At 45.9% G+C, this 21,132-nt stretch overlaps 1 protein-coding gene across 1 annotated transcript in view; it reads right to left on the bottom strand.

Annotated features, from left to right (window-relative positions):
• Positions 1-21,132, bottom strand: part of MYO10 (myosin X) — a 228,834-nt gene that overhangs the window by 174,425 nt on the left and 33,277 nt on the right. Inside the window, exon 2 of the mRNA XM_042997350.1 lies at positions 5,366-5,464. Within this exon, the coding sequence (XP_042853284.1) occupies positions 5,366-5,464 (99 nt within the window). The remainder of the gene's footprint in view (positions 1-5,365; positions 5,465-21,132) is intronic.

Genomic DNA, 21,132 nt, shown 5'->3' with positions numbered 1-21,132 from the left:
AAAAAAAAAAAAAAATCACCACACTAATCCATTAGCAAGTTTCACAAGACTGGGCCCAAAGTATTAATTCCAACCAGTCAAAACCAGAAGATCAAACCAAAAAGGTTAGAGACGGCTTTAAACGGGAGGTGTGATTATAAATATTTAGTAGTGTTGTCTCCTGCAGGGCCGGAGGAGGTCTGAATTTCCTGAGGGGCTGAGGACCGACTTGAGAGCACCAGGCAATCTAATGGCCTTTTTGTGAATTAATAAAATGAGAAGAATAACTTTTAGACCCAAATCTAATCATACTTACTGCAAGCAAATAAAAAGAGAAGGGCGAGGAGGAGGGCATTCATTTGTAGACTGGGGCCATTAAATCCCCAGCCAGGAAAATATTTCTGAAGACCCCATAGAGAGACAATGCAAACAAAAAACCCAACAGAATGACTGCAAAGAGTAATCGTCTTGATTAAGTTTACTGGGGTAAGTTAAATAACTACCCCTTAAAACACAATTAGGTAAATTATATCACTGTAAGCTTTTTCCCGAGCAATCAAATTAGGTGCTTTTCAGAAAAGATAATAGAGCTTACTCTCAAAGTGAAAAATCTAATTTAGAACTTATCACTCAATTTACAATGCTCCTAGAGGGTGCTATACTGATTGCCTGTGCACCTCGTGGATGTTCCAGAAGTGTTCAAGGCTGTTCAAGGCTGTCTTCCATCCTATGCTTTCCTAAGAGTTGATCTTTTAGCCATACTCGTACCCTGCTAAGCCAGGGTGTTCTTCTGAGACTCTGTCCGCAGCTTAGCATCCAAGAAGTACAGGTATATCTCGGAGAGATCGCAGGTTCGGTTCCAGACCACCACAGCACGTTGAACATCGCGAAAAAAGGGACTCAAATCAATTTTTTGGTTTCCCGATGCACACAAAAGTTAAGTTTACACTACACTGTGGTAGCCACCAGGCCAAGAAGTGACTGCACTACCACAATCTAGAAGGCGACAGGCCTAAAAGATAACATACATACCTGAATGTACAAATACTTGCTAAAAGAATGGTAACCATCATCTGAGCTTTCAAGGAGTCAGAATCACGGATCACCAGAACAAACAGGAAAATGAAGAAGTCTGAAAACTCGCAAGAATTACCAAAATGTGACAGAGACACAAAGCGAACAAATGCTGTTGGAAAAACGTCACCAACAGCCTTGCTGACGCTGGGTTGTCACAAACCTCCAATCTGAAAACAAACAACAAAAAACAAAAGAAGACACTAAAAAAGAAAAACAAACCCCCAAAAACAACCCACAGCACTGCAAAGCTCAGCAAAACAAAGTGCAATAAAACAGTGTATGCTTGTAAGTAACTTTCAGGGCAAGTGCTAACCTGCCCATGCGCAATGCGTCCTCCACAGGCCACAACTATGCGTATGTTTCAACAAAGCCTGTTAGCATGTCTCTTGCACATTTCTTTTTCCATCTGCAAATACTTCCCGGCGAGTAGAGCAGAAGTTATAAATCAAATGGGAACATTCTGGTCCTCTCTATTCCCTGGACCAACCTACAGTAGTTTAAATTTTAGTGTGGAATGGAATTTTAAGTTAACAGTAAAACTATCTCCCTGGCAAAAAAAAAAAAAAAAAAAAAAAAGGCTGAGCACGCGTACACAATTCTCAGCGACTCAATGAAATCAGAGAACGTGCCCTTCGGTGCTCTCACCAAAAACGACACACTATTATTATCTCCTACCCAGGGTCCCTGAGGTCCCACTTGAGGATTTTAGTCACACATGGTTCTGCTGGGCTTCCCACACCAAACAGGACTCAGAAACTGCTTTGCGGTCCACTCGAGCATCATTTTGTGGCAGTTGGCCCAACCTGGCCATGCTCGGGGTGAAAAGATCCTAGGAAGGGAGGGCACAGAGCAAAGGGAAGGGAAGAGCTTTGGAAGTCAAAGGAAAGTTCTCCAGCTTTTTGTTTTTTGTTTTTTTTTTTTTTAACGTTCATTTATTTTTGAGAGAGACACAGAGTGTGAGCAGAGGAGGGGCAGAGAGAGAGGGAGACACAGAATCCAAAGCAGGTTCCAGGCTCTGAGCTGTCAGCACAGAGCCCGACGCGGGGCTCAAACCGGGGAGATCATGACCCACGTCAGATGCTTAACTAACTGAGCCACACAGGCGCCCCTCTCCACCTTTACCGAAAGCCCTCTGTCAGACCCCACCCCAGACCTGTCAATCCGAATGTGCATCTGAAGAAGACCGCCAAGGTGATTCCCGTGAAGTATGAGAGGGCGAACTAGTAGTTTCCTAGGCTGTTGGGAGAGTTCACGTTTCAGTAACAAAAATGTCACTAGAATTGTTTTTAAAAATGCAGAAAACTGGGGCACCTGGGCGGCTCCGTCGGTTAAGCCTCCGACTTCAGCTCAGGTCATGATCTCACCATTTGGTTGGTGAGTCTGAGCCCCGCATTTGGCTCTCTGCTGTCCGTGTAGAGCCTGCTTTGGATCCTCTCTTTCTCTCTCTTTCTCTCTCTCTCTCTCTCTCTCTCTCAGCCAATACCTTCCAAAGTTACCATAGTCAGGCTTGACCAGGACAAGGCCACGCTCTGTGTCTTTGACCCTGATTCCTTCCAGAATCTGTCCCTGCCCAGTTAAGGAGTAGCTGTTCCTGTCCTGGGGACCAGAACCAGTTCATGAACTTGCCCTAATCCCTGGTGAACACACCCATATGTCCCACAGCAAACTTGGGATGTGAGGAGAGGAAGAAGTCGGTCAGGAAAGAAAGATACTAAGTCCTCCGCCACTCTCCATTCTTGATCCTGGTCTGAACCCAATTCCTTCCATCTCGTGTCACTCTTCTTGTATCTTAAACCCTGTAATTCCTACACAAATCTCCAAGCTAATTATACTTGGGAATGACAGAGTGGACAATCCAAGACCAAGTATTTGATGCCCGATGGCAGGAAGATTAGAAGTCAAAGTTGAGAGCTGCTTTCATGTTTAAGTGCATGTTATTCTGGTTTAGTTCTTTCTAAGCCCACAATCCCTAAATACTGTCAACAGTGACCAGAACTACTGGCCTGACCAGCCCATGCCACCTCTGCTCACGGAGTGCTATGCAACACTGCTGAAGTCTACGCTTAAAAATAGTTACATTTAACGTTACGTGTTTTTGCTGCAATTTTGTTAAAAAGAGGTGGGGGAAGAGTTATAAAGAAAACACGAAACGGGGCGCCTGGGTGGCTCAGTCGGTTAAGAGTCCACCTTTGGCACAGGTCATGATCTCACAGTTCGAGAGCTGGAGCCCCACATCTGGCTCTGTGCCATCAGCCGGAAGCCTGGAGCCTGCTTTGGATTCTGTGTCTTCCCCTACCCCGCTCGCACTCTGTCGATCGGTCTCTCTCAAAAATAAAATAAACGTAAAAAAAAAGAAAAAAAAAGAATTATCTTTGGGATCAAAAAATAAGTCCATAAAAAAAGAAAATGCTACTAAAAATCTATTTCACAACACTTTCACGAACCGAGTTACATCAAGTCAGGTGCACTGTTTAAACACTGTTCTCCTTTTCCACATCATCTTAAGAAGTAGGCACAGAAGCTACAAGGAAGGGAATTCTCATCTGGAGGAAGTAGGAAGGGAAGAGGGACAGGATAATGGCAAGACCGACAGAGGCAGACCAGCTCTGCGCAGGATTGGAAACACTGAAGCAGTGCCTGACCCAAAGCTGGGCAAAAGTCACTTAGCCTGTCCTTAGTTTACAGATCATACTGTACAACCCGAGAATGTGATGAGAAAGCAACCAGCCCGGGGAGCAGGACGGCATCCACGCTGGCCGTGACCGTCAGACACGGGATCCATTGGCCGTCTCTGTCCGTTCCCCGCAATCCACACCTACGAAACACAGCTAGGTCTTTACCACCGAATGCTGAGCAACTATTCAAGAGTCTCAGATGAGAAAGAAACTGAGGAACCGCAAAACAGCCCAGGAACATCGCTGTTTATCAAGCCAAGAAATGAGAAACATACCAAGTGGACGATCTCTGAGGAGTTTCGATACGCGAGCAGCCCCCTGGCCTTAATCAACTCAACACTGACCCTGAAGCTTTTGTTCTCAACAAACTTGCAGACCAGATTCAGAACCTGTGAGCTTTAAATACTGGGCGTTATGACCCCCTTCTCTCTTCAGGTCTTAAATCTTTTTTTTTTTTGAGTCCTTTGGTCGTACTGATATACTTAGAATATAGTAGTAAAACAAGTAGGTTGTTTTTGGACAAAGACCGTATTCAAGACCTGACAGAGGCAGATGAAACAGGAGTGCATTTCCGTTTTGACTTAAGTAACCATACGCTTTTCCAAGTTTTTCTTTTGAAGTTTACCACTGGGTAAAACCTAGTTTTATCCAAGTCATCAACTTGGGATACAAACACTATGACACCTCTCCTACTTTACAATTAAACTAACAGCGATTTTTACTGTCACTTACCAAATAACACTGCTTGCTATTTTACAGTCGTTTGCTGAGTAGTTGCCCTCTGCCCTGATTTTCAGGATATTCAGTGTAGCCTTCTTAAGACTACATCAACCTCTATTCCTTTTTTTTTTTTTTTTTTAAGTCCAAGGTAATGAATATGTAGTGTAATAATGGTTTCAGGAGTAAAATTTAGTGATTCGTCGCTTACACATCACACCCGATGCTCATCCCAAACAAGTGCCCTCCCCTTTAATGACCATCACCCATCTAGCCCGTCCCCCCAGCCAACACCCCTCCAGGAGAGGTCTTCAATTTTGATATGTGCCTCTGAAAAAGGGATCCCTCTGTAGCATTCAAATTCGTTGCCTTTATAAAATAGAGACACCAGCCTCCTTTCACAACTGCCCAAATGTAATATTCGGTTTCTGAATTCACCTGTCTGTTTTCAGTGATACTACAACCTTCATGTTACACTAAAGAACCGGGAACCAGAAGCAGCCCACGTTCTCACTGGCAGACGGGTTATTTCCAACCCTCTCGGGAATCTCAGAATTTTAAGGGAAAGTGGAAATGAAACCAAGATGCACGTATCAATGATTGGGCAACTTTTCTCAAATGCTTGCACCCCTGTCCTTCTGGATCCTTTGGCGGGATTCCCGGGGGAGAGAATCAGCCAAGCCTAGCGCTTTTCTGCCCTGCACTGGCTAGAACACCGTGTGTGTTCCATTTGGAGAATTGGATTGCATCTCACACGCGACGGTGTATGTTACACATTCTTTCCGGGATTTGGTGTTCCCATTTAGAAACCACTCTTTAAGGTATGGAGGGTGGGGGCAGCGAACACGCATGCTCTAGTGGAAGACAACCCCGGGAGGCGGAGCACGGGCACCGTGAAGGCTGCAGGTCGAGCTCACCTGACCATAGTCTGTCCGGAAGACGACGACGCCCTCTGCGCAGGAGTTGACAGTACTCGGAAAATGCTGGCCATTTTCTCTCAGCCAGACCCGTGTCCCCTGTAAACAAAACACACAGGATTGAACTAGGAGTTTGGACTGTGTTTCGTGGCAAATCACCACTCTCGAAATTACTGACTACGACATTCCTTTGCGGGGAAAAAAAAAAAACGTTTTAAGAAGCAAATGTTTTTCTCAGACAAGAAGGGCTCCCCGGGAAGCATCGTCCCCAGCCTTCACTAGACACCAAGCATGACCCGGTGTCCCACCAGAGGATGCGGAGAAGGGAAGGAGAAAACGGTACCCCCCGTGCTGCCGAGATACAAGTGCTTTACGTGGACGATCTCGGTTTCCCTCACGAACGCCCCCCGAGGCAGCCACTGTTGGCAAAGTCAAGTCAGAGAAGTGAAGGCCTGAAGGCATAGTAGCAACTAGCCCAGCATCACAAGATAGAGAGCACTTGACCCGGGCAGTCGGGTTCCAGAAACAAGTTTAACCGGGTCGTGACAATGCTGCACCTGGTGATGAAGACTCTTTGGGACCTGCTGGCTCCCATCTTCCCAGGGCCACGCCCCACACACGTGTCCACATGGAGGGCATCAGAACACCCCACTGACTTCCGGCTGCTACCAGATCTAAGTGTCAGATGAACTCTCCAAGGGAGGGACTAAAGTTTTAGTAAAGATCAGAACCCAATCCCCAGGTGACAAGTTTGCTAGGAACTCCAGCGTTCAAGACAGCAACTTCCAGATCCCAGTGTTAACCCCGGGGCTTTTTTTTTTTTTTTTTTTGGTGTTGATTTTATTTCCATTTCCATCTTTTGTTTCCCCACTGGACAAATGAAACAAGCATAGTATTTACCTTTCCAATGATGAATGTCCTCTTCCTTTGATTTCACAACATGAGAACCACTTGTTTCTAAGAACCAGTGATAAAAGTCTGAAGGAATCACTGGGGGGTGGGGTTACCGGTCAATTTGTAAAGAATTATCGCTATGCTGTACACCCACGTGATGGAATGAAACACTGACCTTTCACACCGCATGAAGTTATTTCAACTGAGTTCAGTGTCCTCAATCCCAACAAAATTGACAGTAAACGAGCACACCCTTAGGACACAACGCGTTAACGTGGAAATGCTATACCTAAGTTATCACTCGAAACGGCACATACAAGGGCCCCCCGGGTGGCTCAGTCGATTAAGCATCTGACTTTGGTTCAGGTCATGATCTCACACTTCAGGAGTCTGAGCCCCACCTCGGGTTCTTTCCTGTCAGCTTGGAGCCCACTTCGGATCCTTTGCCCCGCCCCCCTTCGGCCCCTACCCAACTGGTGCACACAAGCTCACGCTCTCTCTCTCAAAAATGCATAAACGTTAAAAAAAACTTTGTGTAATAAAAAAATGGTACTTACATCGAACAGCTTTTTCTAGAACTTTTAACCTCATTTTATTGGTCTACTTAATTTGCTTTGATTTCAAATGTTAAGTGAAATATTTAAAATATGTTACTTATAATTTATTCAGCTGGCAGTTTAAGGGACTACAACTGGCTTCTTGATAGAGCTGGTAGGGGATAAATAATATAGAATTAAATTCATCATGGGGCGCCTGGGTGGCTCAGTCGGTTAAGCGGCCAACTCTGGCTCAGGTTATGATCTCGCGGTTTGTGAGTTCGAGCCCCACGTCGGGCTCTGTGCTGACTGCTCAGGGCCTGGAGCCCGCTTCGGATTCTGTGCCTCCCTCTTTCTCTGCCCCTCCCCCGCTCATGCTCTGTCTCACTCTCTCAAAAGTGAATAAATGTTAAAATAAATAAACTTAAAAAAAAAAAAAAGCACACACACAACATCAAGTGGGAGAAGTTCCCATCTCCGCATGCGTCAGTCACATACCTCTGATTGGCGGTTCGGGCTGAGACACAGGGAACGCCAAAAATGACACTTACAACTGCCTGTCCCTCCCGATTTATTAGCAGGCAGCTGCTTCGAAAAGGAATATTTACTCCCGGCATCCTCTAAGACTGTCCTGTCAAATATCACTCCATACAGAAACCACATCATCTGTAATGACCTAGAAAAAGACTCCCAAGTGCCTGAACTATTGTTTCCATCTTTTTATTTTTGTTAAGATTTACTTATCTAAGTAATCGCTATACCTAACATGGGGCTTGAACTCACGATCCTGAGATCAAGAGTTGTAGTCTCTACTGACTTAGCCAACCAGATGCCCCATTTTATGTGTGTGTGTGTGTGTGTGTGTGTGTGTTGTGTGTGTGTGTGTGTGTGTGTATTAGAGAGAAAGAGAAAGCATGCATGTGCAAGTTGGGGAGAGGAGCAGAGGGAGACAGAGAGAGTATCAAGTAAGCGTCACACCACCAAAGGGCCTGATCCCAGGACCCTGAGATCACTACCTGAGCCAAAACCGAGAGCCAGACATGCGACCAACTGGGCCACCCAAGTCCCCCCCCCCCTTTTTTTTAAAGTAGGCTTCACGCCCAGCATGGGGCTTGAACTCACAACCCTGAGATCAAGACCTGAGCTGAGATCATGAGTCATACGGTTAACTGACTGAGCACCCAGGCGCCCCGTCTTTATCCCATTTAATTTACACATCAGAGACTGCAACATTTTAAAGCTCTGAGATACCTACACACACACACACACACACACACACACACACACGCATTCAAATGGAAACTTTCAGAGTTCTATAAAGTGAGAACTTTTACTCATTAGGTACAATCATGAAATCATAAACCACAGTCGTTCCTCCACCCTCCAAGTCCTAAGTCCAAAAGCATTGCTTGCTAGAACTGTCACCTGCACTATTTTTTTTTTTCTTACATCAAAATGGATTTCATGTGCTGCCCGATTATTAAAATTGTCTGTCAGGGGCGGCTGGCTCAGTTGTTCAAGCATCCGACTTCAGCTCAGGTCATGATCTCACAGTTAGTGAGTTCGAGCCCCGTGTCAGGCTCTGTGCTGACAGCTCAGAGCCTGGAGCCTGCTTCCGATTTTGTGTGTGTGTGTGTGTGTGTGTGTGTGTGTGTGTGTGTGCGCGCGCGCGCGCGCACGTGTGTGTCTCTCTCTCTCTGTTCCTCCCCTTCTCACCCTCTGTCCCTCTCAAAAATAAAGATTAAAAACAATTATTTTTAAAAATTGTCTGTTTGGTACGAATCAGAGATTTCGTCACGAGACATTGCCGAACTCCTATAAATTGTCACAAGGATGAACACAAACCTCCCGACTTCCAGAGGCTATACGGCACGCAGACTCTTTCACTGGCTGCGGTGGTCCCTCCTACCTTCTCAGGTGAAGGTACCATAAAGCCCTCTGTTGACACAGTCCTACATGATCAAACACACAGTTCACCTTCCTTAGTCCAAAGGTCTTTTTCAACAGGTGTGAAGAGCTGCTCATAAGCAAGTTCTAGGAAATCCGCCCAGACTACCAATCGGAAGCTCACGGCCAGTTCTACTAGACCTATAGACAGCAGCTGTCTGCCACAGGTAGGAAGGGAAATGCATGTAAAACGTTCCCTTTGTTCCTTGGAAAAGCTTACACCGGCAATGTTCATGAAATCAGACCTGCAAAGCAAAACCAAAGTAGGTATTTTTCCATAGATTGTTCTTGGTGGTTTCTCTGAGCCCCCGAATGTTCTGCTTCCATTCTATTCGAATAGAACACATATGCCCAGGTCCAGTAAAGAGGCCACCCACAGGCATTTAAAGATGAAGTCACAAGCAGACATTTACCAGACCATCCAAGTTGGGAGTGGGGAAGAGAAATTTGCCCACCATATGCAAGTCATTATATCCTGTCATTGTTAAATAAGGCTGATAATGTACAATATGGCAACCTAGCATATGGAGAAAGCTCACAATTGGAGTTTAAAACTGTCTTTAAAAGTCTGATCATAACATACACATTTTATTAAAACTTGGACAAGTTTCCATCCTGATCTCTGAGACGGATATGTGTCAAGTTTAATAGCTAAAAATTTTCCTGCGCATAATCAATCACCGGTAACATTTTTTTACCATACAAAGCACTTGCTCAAAAGTTCCCATCTCCTTTGATCTAGAGCAATCCTGTAAGATAACGAGGCAAGTAATACCATCCCTTCTTCAAAAGTGAGGTTCCTAGGGGTTCCATTTTCCATCACCAGCAAACGATTTCCTGGATAGGATTAAAAAAAATACTATCGGTGTTAGTGAGGATGTGTGGTACCCCCATTTAGAAAACGGTTTGGAAGTTTCTTAAAAAGCTAAACACGATCTTGGGGCACACCTGGGTGGCTCAGGCAGTTAAGCGTCGACATTGGGTCAGGTCACGATCTCGCAGTTTCTGAGCGTGAGACCCGCATCGGGCTCTGTGCTGACGGTGTGGAGCCTGCTTCAGATCCTCGTCTGCCTCTCTCTCTCTCTCTCTCTCAAAAATAAATAAAACTTAAAAAAAAAAAACTAACCACAATCTTACCCCAGGTTTCAACAATTCACCCTAGAGATCTACCTCCTTGAAAGAAATGTTTTAAAAGTCGTGCATGCAAATATTTGCAGCAGCATTTTTAATGGCCAAATACTAGAAATCATTCAAATGACTATCAACTGGTATAGAGACAAATAAAATGTAATAAATCCATGCAATGGAACTCTTCAGTAATAAACAAAACAAAACAGCAAGCCACTGACAGAATAATCAATAAGGACGGATCTCAGAAACATTATGCTAAGTGAAAAAAGCCACACACAAAACAGTTCATAGTGTACGGTTTCATTTATATGGCATTTCTGGAAAAGGCAAATCCATGGACACAGAAAGCAAAGGAAAAGCTGCCCGGAGCTAATTGTGGGAGGGACACTGACCATGAACGTGGGAAAAGGGAGCCCGGGGGTGACGGAACAATTAGAAAGCTGGATCGTGTGGATAACCTTGCAGCTGTATAGATATACCACAGCTCCTTCAAATGTGGACATGTCATTGGTGAATTTTTATTGTCTGCAATTAAATCTTGGTGATTTCAAATCATTAGGAAAAGTTAATTTCCAAACCTATATACTTCCCAATTGTACATGCACATTCTTAAGCATTCTATAATGGGAAAAACCTAATCGTGTCTCTATAATTGGGCAATGAGAGACCAAGAAACATACATACACATGCACACACACACACACACACACACACACACACACACACACACACACCCATAAAGATTCAGGGTAAGGGCTGAGTGAAAACTCTTAAGATTTGTGTTGAATTCAAGTCCCTGCTCTCTACTAATGTCAACAAGGGGGCTAAGTGGCCACACTGGAGACTTGCCCAAACGAAAGAGAAGACTGGGGTAGAGTGTATCGTTGTCTCATGGTGCTCAGGTATTAGCCCCTCACCCTAGAAGATAATTCTTAATCTCCCGCCAACTGCCGACCTGGAGTGCCTCCTCCCTGGGCAAGGAACTTTATCCGGCTTTTCCCCCTGACCGTGGCCACGCGAAGTCGCCTGGAATTGTTACCTCCTGGCCCTTGACACACACACAGTTTGCTGATCCCTACTTTAAGCTAAAGAAGATAAAATCGCCAGCACAGATTTCAACCTACTGTTACCCTTTTCAAAACTACCGCATTTCTCTTCTGGTTTTAAAAATGATTTTCTCTTCTGAACTCTGAAAACACTTAAGTTTAAAAATAAGGTAGGGAAACAACCCTAAAAAGAGATAATGATGATGGGCTTTAAATACCATGCTGTGTGGCATGTTCTAATTACAGATTCACAGAAAAGAGAACATTCTTTACCCAAACACACAACTGAACCTTAGACCCAGAACAGAGCACCACACCTACTTTTCTCTTGTAAGCGCTTACTTGGACTGTGTCAAGTGCTACACTTCAGGATTCTCTAAGAACCTACACCATAAAATCACAATGTGCTTGGAAATTTGATATTTTTTTTAAAGACAAAGGGGACAAATAATTTTGTAACGGCTACATTAATATGGCTATTTAAATCTGTAGTAAATGCAGCAGCCAAAGGAAAGTTCTGCTCTTTTGCCTGCAATGATTTTTTTTTTTTTGAATGAGAGGAGCACGAGTAGGGGAGGGGTGGGGGGGGGTGGGGGTGGGGGAGAGAGAATCTTAAGCAGGCTCCACACCCAGCACAGTCCCTGACGAGGGGCTTGATCCCACGACCCAGGGATCATGACCTGAGCCAAAAACCAAGAGTCGGATGCTTGACCGACTGAGCCACCTGGGTGCCCCTCTAACCTGGCATCTTCTAAGGTGTCTAATGTCGAAGTCGGGGGCAGGGCAGGGGCCAGGGGACCCTGCTCCTGACGATACTGAATTCCAGAAACTGGATGTAGATAACATATCATAGTATCAAGGACTTAAATGGCACTTTTTCTCCATTTTTTTAAATGGAGATATATTTGACATGTGACATTAGCGTCAGGTGTATGTGATTCAATATTTGCATATATTATGAAATGATAAACACAGTAAGTCTAGTTAATGTCCATCGGCATACATGGTTGCAATCTTTTTGTGTGATGAGAACTTGGAAAATCTCCTTTCTTAGGAACTTTCAAATATACAATACGGTATTATTAACTACGGTCGCCATGCTGTACGTTACATTCCTAGGACTTAACTCTAACTAGAAGTTTGTACCTTTTGACCTCCTTTTTTTTTTTTTTTTTTTTAATTTTTTTTTTTAACGTTTATTTATTTTTGAGACAGAGAGAGACAGAGCATGAACAGGGGAGGATCAGAGAGAGAGGGAGACACAGAATCTGAAACGGGCTCCAGGCTCTGAGCGGTCAGCACAGAGCCCGACGCGGGGCTCGAACTCACGGACCGTGAGATCATGACCTGAGCCGAAGTCGGACGCCCAACCAACTGAGCCACCCAGGCGCCCCCCTTTTGACCTCCTTTACCTACTTCTCCCATCTCCCCCCACTGCCCCCACAAACCATTGAACACCCCTCTGTATCTATGTTGTTTTTTTGGGGGGTGGGGTGGGGGTTAGATTTCACATATGAACGAAATCCCTCCTGTTTTACAGTCAATGGTTTCTCCACTGGAAGTAGAAACAACTCTTCAACATATTTTTTTTAATCCTTCTATTCCAATCCACCTTAAAAGACACATGGCTTTTATAACACACCAAATGCTAATGCGAGCTCCTCAACTCGGCACTCGCGACATTTTGGTCGAGGTAATTACTTCTAGGGGGTGAGGGGACTGTCTTAGCTGGAAACCACCAAGCCAGAGTCATACAAAGTTCTGGAGCCACAGCCAAATTAGAGTTTTTAAAAACCACTCATCGTCCGTGACCTAATTGAAAGCAGACTCCATTGTCTACATTCTAAGAATTTCCACCACCTCCCAGAGTAGGATCAGCCCCAGATGCAACAGACCTGGGACAGATCTAATTTCTGGTGACATTAGAGCAGGTGCGTACAGAAGGGAGGGGGCGGTGAGAGCCTGCCAAGTGCCGGACAGACATAAGGAAAGAGGTCAAACCCCAACACAAAACTTGCCAGAAAGCTTGGAGACGGTGCCGACAAGAATGAAGAGAGGAGCAAAAGCCCGTGTACAAAATGAGTGTGGGAAACGCGGCACGGACACAGCAGAGGGGGCAGAGCCCGCAGATTAGAAACACACGGGGAAGGTGAAGTCTATGCCGTCTCCCCTCCAGAGGTGGCTCAGGAGGGGGCCTGGAAATGCGGTGGAGAGGCCGGGGAGACCACGGTGTCCTAGCATCCCCGCAGCGGCGGGCGGTCTCCCCACGCCCTGGCCACACAGCACACACAGTGTGGGGCCCACGGGCTTAGTGATCTCGGGCTCATTGCCTCCCCTCGTGACTGCAGGGGCTCGGACCTGAGGCTGGCAATCATTTCTGAGCAACCGTACCAGATTCCGAAGAGGCTCGCCGCAACCAGGCTCTAAGCGGAACCCGGGTGGCATTAGGCTCATGTCCCAAAGGACGCAGAATTCAACCAGGGGCCGAGGCCAGTGCTCCACCCTGCACCGGCTGCTGAGGAGGGCCAGGGAATCAAGGGGGGGCTCAAGAGAGAAACGGTGAGCATACAGCCCGTGATGATGGAAACGTGTGGCCTGAGGACCCCAAGTCTGTCCCACTTTACCGCTGGCTGTGGAATGGCGACGCCTTTCGTTTTCCATCTGGGCAACCCCGACAACCATCGTGTGCCCACCAGAGCTGATGGGCCACTGGATTCCAGAGGAAAACGTGTTGCTGACGTTCTGCTTCAGACTCAGAGACACAATCCACCCCCGTCCCCCCGAACCCTAAGATTTTGCCACAAGGGTTAAGTAACTCCACAGACAGGCCGACCCAACTCGTTGAGGATATTGCTGAAGTACTGTATATTTTTATAAGAAATGTATGCCAGCTACGTGTATGTACATTATACTTGTAACTTTCAGCTACATCATCCACGTCGTTATTAACATCATTTCCTGGCCTCACCTATGGGCCTAAGACCCATAGGCAGACATGTAGTGTCTCAAACAACTCAAACACATCTTTAACAGTATGGCTGCAAAGAGAGGAACGTGTGCATTCGTGATGCAAAGTTCACAGACAATCCGTCCCATGTCTTTAGATAGGATCCCATGCCCCCACCTGCCAAGAATCATGAGGCACTCACATTTTTTCCTGTTGTCCTGCCCAGAGGGTCAAACTCTGTTACCACCATCGGCTACCTGGAAGGCAGCTTCCTTGCAGAGGATCACATGAAAAGTACACAAATGACAGGAGGTAAAAAGCAAGGAAAAGAAGAAAACCGTCCAGAAAAAAACTAACCTTTGCTCACTCTTCCCCAGATACAGGTACAAAGGCTCATTGGTATCCCCCCACTCTCGATTCAAAGTCAAAACCGAACAAATGGTGCTGAAGAGCAAGATGCCTCAATTATGAACATGCGATGCTATCAAGAGTTTATTCCACGGTTACAGGGTTCCGACCTTGCCAACCGATTCAGCCCTGATTTTATATTCTATTTTTTTTCTACCTTCTTTACAATTCCTTAAGATGGCTTTTTTTTTAATTAAATTTGGGGCGCCTGGGTGGCTCAGTCGGTTAAGCGTCCGACTTCGGCTCAGGTCACGATCTCGCAGTCCGTGAGTTCGAGCCCCGCGTCGGGCTCTGGGCTGATGGCTCAGAGCCTGGAGCCTGCTTCCGATTCTGTGTCTCCCTCTCTCTCTGCCTCTCCCTCGTTCATGCTCTGTCTCTCTCTGTCTCAAAAATAAATAAAAACGTTAAAAAAATTTTTAATTTCATTTAATTTTTTTTAATGTTTTTATTTATTTTTGAGATAGAGCATGAGCAGGGGAGGGGCAGAGACAGAGGGAGACACAGCATCCAAAGCAGGCTCCAGGCTCCGAGCTGTCAGCACAGAGCCCGACGTGGGGCTCGAATTCACAGACTGTGAGATCATGACCTGAGCTGAAGTCAGACACCCAACCGACTGAGCCACCCAGGCGCCCAGATTTAATTTGATTTAAAAAAATTTTTTTAAATATTTTTGAGAGAGAGAGAGAGAGAGAGAGAGAGAGAGAGAGAGAGAAGGAGGGGCAGAGAGAGAGAGGGAGACACAGAATCCCAAGCAGGCTCCAGGATCCGAGCTGTCAGCACAGAGCCTGACACGGGGCTCGAACTCACGAACAGTGAGATCATGAACTGAGCCGAAGTCGGACGCTTACCCAACTGAGCCACCCAGGTGCCCCAAGATTTTATTTTTTAAGCAATCTCTCATACTCAACACGTGGACAGAATTCATGACCCTGAGGATTAAGAGTTGCACGCTCTAGTGACTGAGCCAGCCAGGCACCCCCTTAAAATGGCTTTTCGGTTGCTCTTTTAAACTACAGCGACTCGAAATTATCTCAGAAACCATTTAAATCTGAGGGTAATGAGACATCTGCAAGTTGCCAAGCTAATCTCAAACACTGAGAATCCAAGGAACAAAAATCAAACTAGTCCATCTATTAGTTAATCGTTTACCACACAGCCAACACACGTTTCAAAGAAAACAAACCAGCGCTAAGCAGTTAATACACCTGAAATTTATTCATCCATCTATAAGTCACTTAATCCATAAGGCCATCCATCCATCCACCCACCCACAAGTCCATTCATCCTATAAACATCTTTTGAGGCCCCTATCATGTACCAGGCACCATGAAAGGTTCAGCAGAAACAAAATCGCTGCTGCCCTCAAGAGCTTACAACGTATCCAAGAGAGAGTTTTCCTTTTCTAATACCTTCCCCATCGACTCTCTTCCAAAGGAAATAATAATTACAAGGAGACCAAGACAAGAGAGACAAAGTAGCCAATGGAAGAAAGGACACGTAGATTTTATAAAATGCAGAAAACTGTTCTGGTGCTAAGAACTCTCAAACACTACTGAGAAATCCTCCCTAAGGGACTTAAAACTGAATTTCATTCTTCCTTCCAGTGGAAACAGGAGGAGATACAGAACAGGAGGGGTAATAAGAGACCATCACAAGACGCTTGTATTCTTCATGGAATGGAATACCAGACATCCTTTACCACTTATTCCCTAGAGTTTATGGCCCTTTCCTAATCTTGACCAGAATAATTAAAAAAAAAAAAAAAAACCCTACAGATAAAAACTGATAGGATCATCTTAATGAAATCCTGTCCTGGCTGCTATCTATTTTTAGGGGGAAGAAAACCCCTCCAACTTACTTGGAACAGGACTTTGCCAGCATTTCCTAAAAACAAATAAACCAAGAACACAGTAGGGAATAAATAAACTTAAAACAGCTATCTCTCACTTCTGCGGCATACACAGTGATTCCTTTGCAGAATTTTATTAAATTTCAAAAAAGTTATTTTTCATACAATCATACTTCCTGAATTAAGAGGTGCTTAAAAAAAGAATCTAATCGGGGCGCCTGGGTGGCTCGGTCGGTTGAGCATCCGACTTCAGCTCAGGTCACGATCTCGCGGTCCGTGAGTTCGAGCCCCGCATCGGGCTCTGTGCTGACAGCTCAGAGCCTGGACCTGCTTCGGATTCTGTGTCTCCCTCTCTTTCTGCCCCTCCCCCTCTTATGCTCTCGCTGGCTTACAAGCATCCAGGCTCTCACTCTCTCTCTCTCAAAAATAAACATTAACATTTTTTTTAACTTTTTTTAATGTTTATTTATTTTTGAGACAGAGAGAGACAGAGCATGAATGGGAGAGGGTCAGGGAAAGGGAGACACAGAATTGGAAGCAGGCTCCAGGCTCTGAACTGTCAGCACAGAGCCCGACACGGGGCTCGAACTCACGGACTGTGAAATCCTGACCTGAGCTGAAGTCGGATGCTTAACCGACTGAGCCCCCCAGGCTCCCCCCCCAAAATTGTTTTTTAAATAATCTCAATCGAAAAGGCAGATTATATATTGGCAAGAATTCAGAGAAACTAGAACCCACATACACTGTTGGTCAAAAGGCATAATGGCACAATTGCTCTGGAAAACAGACTGGCAGTTCCTCCAAAGGGTAAACATAATGCTTCCATATGACCCAAGAATCCCACTCTTGAGGCATATAACCAAGCAAAATGAAAATATACGTGCACACATCAAAACCTGTATACGAGTGTCCACAGTGGCCTTATTCACGATAGCCCCCAAGTGGAAATAACCCTCATAGTCCATCAACTGATGAATAGATTTTTTTTTTAATGTTTATTTATTTTTGAGACAGAGAGACACAGAGCATGAACGGGGGAGGGGCAGAGAGAGAGGGAGACACAGAATCTGAAATAGGCTCCAGGCTCTGAGCGGTCAGCACAGAGCCTGACGCAGGGCGCGAACCCACGGACCGCGAGATCGTGACCTGAGCCGAAGTCGGACGCTCAACCGACTGAGCCACCCAGGCGCCCCAATAGATTTTTCAATGTGTGCCCCATCCATTCAATGGAAGATCGTTCAGTGATGCAAAGGATCACATTACAACATGGATGAGGCCTGAAAACATCGTGGCAAGGGGAAGAAGCCACAAGGGACCACACGTTGCCTGATTCCATTTCTGTGAAATGTCCCGAAGATAAATCCATGGACGTCGAAAGCAGGCGGCTGGCTGCCTAAGGCTGGGTGAAGGTAGCAACGGGGATTGGGGAGGGATAGCTAATACATGTGGGGGTTTGGGGGTTTGTTTTATTTTTGTGGGTGGTGAAAACCTTCTGGAATCAGCAGTGACGGCTGTGCAAGTATTCGTATATGCTAGTATTAATATATACTACCATACTTGTGCGAGTAATTAGTGAATATGCTAAAAACCACTGAATTGTGTGCTTCAGAAGGTGGATTTTAGGAAATGGGAATTACGTTGCAAATCAAAGAGGAGAGGAAGAAAGGCCAACCAGAAATCCAGGCGGAATCACTTCTGACTTCATTCCCTCCCTGGATCCAACTACCCCACGGCCATCCACACCCCCGGCCTCCCTTACCCCATACATACGTCAAGAAAGCCTTTTCGGTTTACAACTGCTTTTCATTGAGTAGCTTTCACAGAGAGGTATCAGTTGCCATCTTTGTAAACGCATGAATGTCACGACTTTCGGGAGACATCCAGAAGGCAATTCACTCAACAAGAAACTTACGCAGATGACCACAACCGGTTTTTATATGCTTTCCCCAGAACATCAAAACCATAGTCATTTCAGTGCTTTGACTGTTTGAGGTAGGACAGGATTTAGGTCATGAGTATGAACAGGAGGCAGGAATGGGTTGGTTTTTACTTGCTGTTGAATCTCCAGCACCTGGAACAGGGCTGGACATCCTCAGGGAGGATGAAGAATTAATTAATTCACTCTCAATCGAAAACCCTACCCGAGTGCTCTGCTCAGTGCCCAGCAAATGCACGCACCATCTGCTAGAACAGTGCTGTTCACAGAGATGATGGACCGCAGAGGGTTTCAGTAGAAAGTCTGAGAAACCCCACTGGACGCTCCCTAGAAGGTGTGGACTCAGACGTGAATTAGCTGGGGGACCATCCAGCTTGTCTGTTACACAGGGCACGAGAGGACACGAGATGGCCTTGACATGGCTTACAGAAACGCTCCAAAGCCATGGGGCTCTTTGACCCATCGTGGCAGCACCTACATCTGGGGCCTTGCAGGCACCTTCGGGTCACATCTAGGATGGCTTTCAGCCATCCTATTGCTTTAACAACTGGCTTTGGAAAGCCTTGCTAGAGAATCTAAGAACGTGCAGGCCTAGTTTAACCATGTAAACCAACCTTTTCTCCAAAATTACAACTTCGGATGCTTTTCAGCTGCAAAAGACTTAAAAATAACTTATCAAGGGGTGCCTGGGTGACTCAGCTGGTTAAGCATCCAGCTTCGGTCTAGGTCATGACCTCACCGTTCCTGAGTTCAAGCCCTGCATCGGGCTCTGTGCTGACAGCTCAGAGCCTGGAGCCTGCTTCAGATTCTGTGTCTCCCTCTCTCTTTCTCTCTGCCCCTCCCCCATGTACGTTCTCTCTCTCTTAAAAATAAACATTAAAAAAATTTTTTTTTAATTAGAAGAGAATAAAAATAACTTATCAATACAAACTACACCCACCAGGAGAGTGATGAGGGTGGGGGCTGAAGAGGACAGAAACATTTTTATTTTTATTTGTTTTATTTTTTTTTTAATTTTTTTTTTAACATTTATTTATTTTTGAGATAGAGAGAGACACAGCATGAACGGGGGAGGGGCAGAGAGAGAGGGAGACACAGAATCAGAAGCAGGCTCCAGGCTCTGAGCTATCAGCACAGAGCCCGACGCGGGGCTCGAACTCACGGACCGTGAGATCGTGACCTGAGCTGAAGTCGGCCGCTTAACCGACTGAGCCACCCAGGCGCCCCGACAGAAACATTTTTAAATCACGTAAGTGCCTGTATCTGTGCTGCTTGCTATATACTGAGACTTTCTCTAAATAAAATTATTTCTCTCCTATACCAAAGGCATTTTCATTTCTCTCCATATTCAATATCTTCTTGGGTTCCACAGAGATCTGGGAACAGAGTGACACTTACTAAGAAAGGTAGCATGGGGTGCCTAGGTGGCTCAGTCGCTTAAGAATCTGACTCTTGATTTCAGCTCAGGTCATGATCTCAGGGTTGTGAGATTGAGCCCTGGTTCAGGCTCTGCTCTGGGCGGGAAGCATGCTTGAGATTCTCTCTCTTTCTCTTTCTCTCTCTCTCTCTCTCTCTCTCTCTCTCTCTCTCTCTCTCAACAACAACAAGGCAGCATGTCTAACAACCCAACGGCAATGCCACTGGTAATTCAGGACAAGTTGAAGGAGATGCTCTTCCAAGGACGTGGGCCTGTGCACCTGACCGTGAGGACCAGCGAGGCATGAGGACACCAGGGCACCTACAGTGTGACAAGCCAGACAAGTTGTGGAATGGAATGGGATGTGTGGTTTTAACTGTTGTTTTAAATCAATTCTGGGGCGCCTCGGTGACTCAGTTGGTTAAGCGTCCAACTTCAGCTCAGGTCATGATCCCGTGGTCCGTGGGTTCGGGCCCCGCCTCAGGCTTTGTGCTGACAGCTCAGAGCCTGGAGCCTGCTTCAGATTCTGTGTCTCATTCTCTCTCTGCCCCTCCCCTGCTCGCGTTCTTTCCCCCGTTTAATGGCCTTGACAGTTTTGGGGAGTGCATGTCAGGTATTTTGTAGAATATTCCTTGGTTGGGGGTTTTTCTCATGGTTGGGCTGGAGTTTGGTGGTTTCCAACAATGGCTCAATCCAGGGGGGTCCAACTGCTTCAATGGGAATCCTGGCTTTCCTGCATCTTGGCCACATGGCTTGCAAAAAATTAAACCTCTGTGGCTTTCCATTTCCTCCTCGACAGAAGAGGAACCCAGCTCCCAGGTCACTGTGGGGATTAAACCAGCTAACCCGACAATGAAGGTGAGCGCGTAACCAGAAATTCCCCACGAAGAGAAGGGGCCACCCTCTGAGTGAGCAACAATGATGGGGGGCCAGAGTCACAGTCCTAAGATTACTTCTAGAAGCTTGCAGTCCAAGGGGGACAAAGTTTAAATAGAAACCTTAAGCTTGATGCCATAAGGACTCATCCGGGGATGTATACCCGGAACCTGCACTTGGGGTAGGGGGTTGTTGACAAAGGAAGCAGGCCTCCCGTGGGCGATGAACTGGACCGACTCCCCTAAGGCAGGTGCAAACCAAGGTGAAAGGGCAATTTTCCGCAAATCAGCCCAAGCGCCAGTATAGGCTAAGACAATGCAAAGTGGCTTACCCGCTCTACTTAATCTCCGTCCAGAAACTATTAACAGCCCCACACAACTGAACAAAGAAGGCATTCACCTTTGTCCGGCCCAAGAGAAAATAAAATCTCAGACTCTCCCGAGCAAAGCTCTAGAAACCGCAAAGGACTAAAACTACCTCCCCACTTACCAATAAAATGTAGGCCAAGTAACATTGTTTCACAAATGCAACAGACTTTCTTCCAACTATGTTCTTACAAAAACAAGAAACAAAACAATACAGCAGCCAAGTCATTTTGAGGTATCGACTTTTAATCCCCGCCCCCGCCTCCGTTCAAAAGACTCTCCAAAACTTGGAAATTCTCAAGACGTCCTTGAGCAGAATCAATAGGACGACAGAAGTGGGGGGCGGGGCATGCCCTGCAGTTAAGACCCCCCACTGGGGTAGATGAGAATAAGCCAGGCCAGGGTGGGCTAAAGT

Source organism: Panthera tigris, chromosome A1 (genome assembly GCF_018350195.1).
Source record: "Panthera tigris isolate Pti1 chromosome A1, P.tigris_Pti1_mat1.1, whole genome shotgun sequence".
In the NCBI taxonomy this organism is placed as follows: Eukaryota; Metazoa; Chordata; class Mammalia; order Carnivora; family Felidae; genus Panthera; species Panthera tigris.
This window is presented reverse-complemented; position numbering and strand designations above follow the sequence as displayed.